At 34.8% G+C, this 3,284-nt stretch overlaps 1 protein-coding gene across 1 annotated transcript; it reads left to right on the top strand.

Annotated features, from left to right (window-relative positions):
• The first annotated feature begins 1,784 nt into the window (after positions 1–1,784).
• On the top strand, positions 1,785–2,132 carry LOC119805295 (40S ribosomal protein S26-like). Its single transcript, XM_038317226.1, has one exon. It carries the CDS (start codon positions 1,785–1,787, stop codon positions 2,130–2,132), a length of 348 nt encoding a protein of 115 aa, XP_038173154.1.
• Positions 2,133–3,284: the final 1,152 nt, after the last annotated feature.

The following is a 3,284-nucleotide window of genomic DNA, read 5'->3' as shown; positions in this document are numbered from 1 at the left end:
CAGTACACATATATGAATTTTTTATAAATTAAAATAATCAAACCAAAACATAAAATAAAAAGAAATTATAAACCCAAAGCAATTTCAAGTTAGGGGAAAGAAAACCTCCTACATAAAAGGCTTTGTTTTCAATACCAGGCATTTAATCTACACAGAAATATACATACAGAAGGAAATTTCTGTTTAGTTTAGTTATTGAATTTAGTTCTTACCCATAATTTCACAAATAAATAAAAATGAACACATAACCTACAAAACTCAGTATCTTTTAAGAGTCACAGGAAGAACATTAACAAAACAGAAACTATAAAAATGCCATCGAAGGATAAAGAATTCACACAAACACACACATACAAACAGTCATTGTATAGCAATGCTTAGGCCACACACGTCTTTATCAACTAATGATATATAGTTGTTTTAGTTTTGAAAGAAAAAAACAACGAAATTAACTAATTGACAAAATGATGAAATTTCACAACAATGCATATCTTAGGATACCTCTCAGTCATTAAGCAGTGTATGACTGTATGTTTTTCTCATAGGGTCCAAATTGTAGGCATATTTAAGAATTCCACAATAACCTGGAATGGAGTATAACAAAGGTTTATTTATTTGGGATAAACTCACAGCAAGGGTAGCACTCCACAGTCCTCTGTGTAAGCTGAGAACTGGGAACCAAATACAGTGGAAAAAAGAGGTCACACACATTTGTTGTCTGTACTTATAGTTCATCAGACTACTCCCAAATGGGCTGGTATCTAAAATGCTATTGGCTAAAGGAATTTTCGCAACATTTGTGTGTTACAAAGTCATGCCAATCTCCTATTTAAGTATTGATTTGTTAGCTCTGGAAGAGAACAAATATGTATGACCTTTTTTTCCTGAGTCTTGTCAGTGGTTTTGCTAGTATAAGGTCAATCCCTGATCTGTATGACACAGAGGTAACTATGGGAAATATAATAATCACACAGAAACTATACTAATTGCAACATTGCTTCCTATAGTTCAGGATTCTTATAAACTAATGCTTACATATTAAATTAACCCTTTTCTATTAATCTGTGTATCACCATGAAGCTGTGGCTTACCTAAGGTTCTGATGGCATTTTTCTCCTTCAGCAGCTACATGGCACCTCTCTCTCTGCCTACTCTCTCTCTCTCTCTCTCTCTCTTCATCTCTCTCAATCTCTCTCTCTCTCTCTCTCTCTCTCTCTCTCTCTCTCTTCTCTCTTTTTCTCTCCCTGTCTCTGTTCTGATTTCCTACCTGGTTTTACTCTGCTAATCTACTCTCCCAAGCAGCTTCATTCATCAACCAATAAAAGCAACACATATACAGAAGGATATTCCACATCATCTCCCCTTTTTCTGTCTAATTAAAAAGGAAGGTTTTAACCTTAACACAGTAAAATTATATATACAAAATAGTTATCAAGCAAGAATTATAGTTACAACATTTCTTTGTGAGTCTAAAGTTTCATATCTAATTTATATTCTATCAAAATTAAGGAAAACTTTAATTATTATAACTATCTAGTCTTCAACTCCATCAAAGACTCCAGAAGGAGTTACCCAAGTTACCACCTACACTCTATCTTTGTTCTAATTTTCTACCTGTATTTATTCTGCTAAGGCATTAGCCCAAAGAGCTTTATTCATCGAACAATAAAAGCAACACTTATGCAGAAGGACATCCCACATCAGAATGTCATAATTTTTACCTAAACACAATAGTTTATTTATAAAAAATGAACTCCGCCTCCTTTCGGGAACTTTGCTCCAAGATGACCAAAAAAAGGAGAAACAACGGTTGTGCCAAAAAGGGCCGGGGCCATGTGCAGCCAATTCGCTGCACTAACTGCGCCCGCTGTGTGCCCAAGGACAAGGCCATTAAGAAGTTCGTCATTCGGAACATCGTCGAGGCAGCTGCCGTCAGGGACATATCCGAAGCAAGTGTCTTCAACGCTTATGTGCTCCCCAAACTCTATGTCAAGCTGCATTACTGTGTGAGCTGTGCTATTCATAGCAAGGTGGTCAGGAATCGATCTAGGGAAGCTCAGAAGGACCGAACACCCCCACCACGATTTAGACCTGCTGGTGCTGCACCACGACCCCCACCAAAGCCCATGTAAAGTGGCTTCGTAGAGACAGAAGAAAACACCTTGGAAAAATAAAATGGGACTTAGACTTTAAAAAAAAGAAATAAAAATGAACTCCCAGGGAAGAAATATAAAAGATAGCATCTACTGAGAACACATTATTTATTTAAGAATCATTAGCCATGAAGTAAAACACTACCTCTTATGATTTTCACAGACTATAATGTTAGTTACCAAGACTCTTTTTTCCCTGTTGGGTTGCCATATCCAAATTCAGTACGAAAATCTTTTTTATCTTATTATATTTTTTGTTGTCGTGTTTAGTTGTTATTTTTTAGAAGCCCATTCTTTTCTAATGAAAGACAGAAAGCAAGTAAACATAGAAGAGAAGGGAACTTGGGAGGCGTAGAAGGAGAGGAAACTACAGTTAGGATATATTGTGTGGGAAATAAATTTATTTTAAATTAAAAAAAAGTAGCCCCCAAAAGGGCTCTTTCCAAGATGGTAGAGATATGTAGCATGTGAATATGACTTCTATAACACTACAGCACATGGGCTAATTTCCCTAACTTATTCCACTTTCTGGAAGCCAGTCTAGCAACTTAAATTTAAAAAGTTAAAAACTATTTAAATCAAACAAACCATGAGTATTTTACTTCATCCTTTGCCTTTGATCTATTAGCCCTGAAAATTCATGATGTCCTTGTAACTTGGTTTAGCCTTCTCCAATCTCAATATTGTAATGTGAAAATCCTAATTGGCACTCTGAAGTATATTACAAAACTGATAAATGCATAAAGAGATATTTGGGTTTAGTTTGACTTAAATATTGTATAGAAAATACATGTATTGAATCATTATATGACAATACATTAATATAATTTTATATTTTATGTACCTATTAAAATATTTTAAACATATAAAAGAAATTACATCAGGAAACTGTAATAGAATATTAATATGTACAATTTTATGTTTTATGTATCTGCTAAAAATAAATTTCAGTAACATTTCATCATGGATGAAATAATCTGCCATTCCTCCCAGAGGAGCTTTAAGCAGTTAATGATTACAGGGAAAGAGAAATCAGATTACACAGTGATGTAGCCACTGATCTATTGCCTGTTCAAGTAAAGACCCTCTCCACTCAAGATCACTCAGGAAACTCGTGAATAAATGCAGCGG

The sequence above is a fragment of the Arvicola amphibius genome, chromosome X (assembly GCF_903992535.2).
Source record: "Arvicola amphibius chromosome X, mArvAmp1.2, whole genome shotgun sequence".
NCBI lineage: Eukaryota > Metazoa > Chordata > Mammalia > Rodentia > Cricetidae > Arvicola > Arvicola amphibius.
This window is presented reverse-complemented; position numbering and strand designations above follow the sequence as displayed.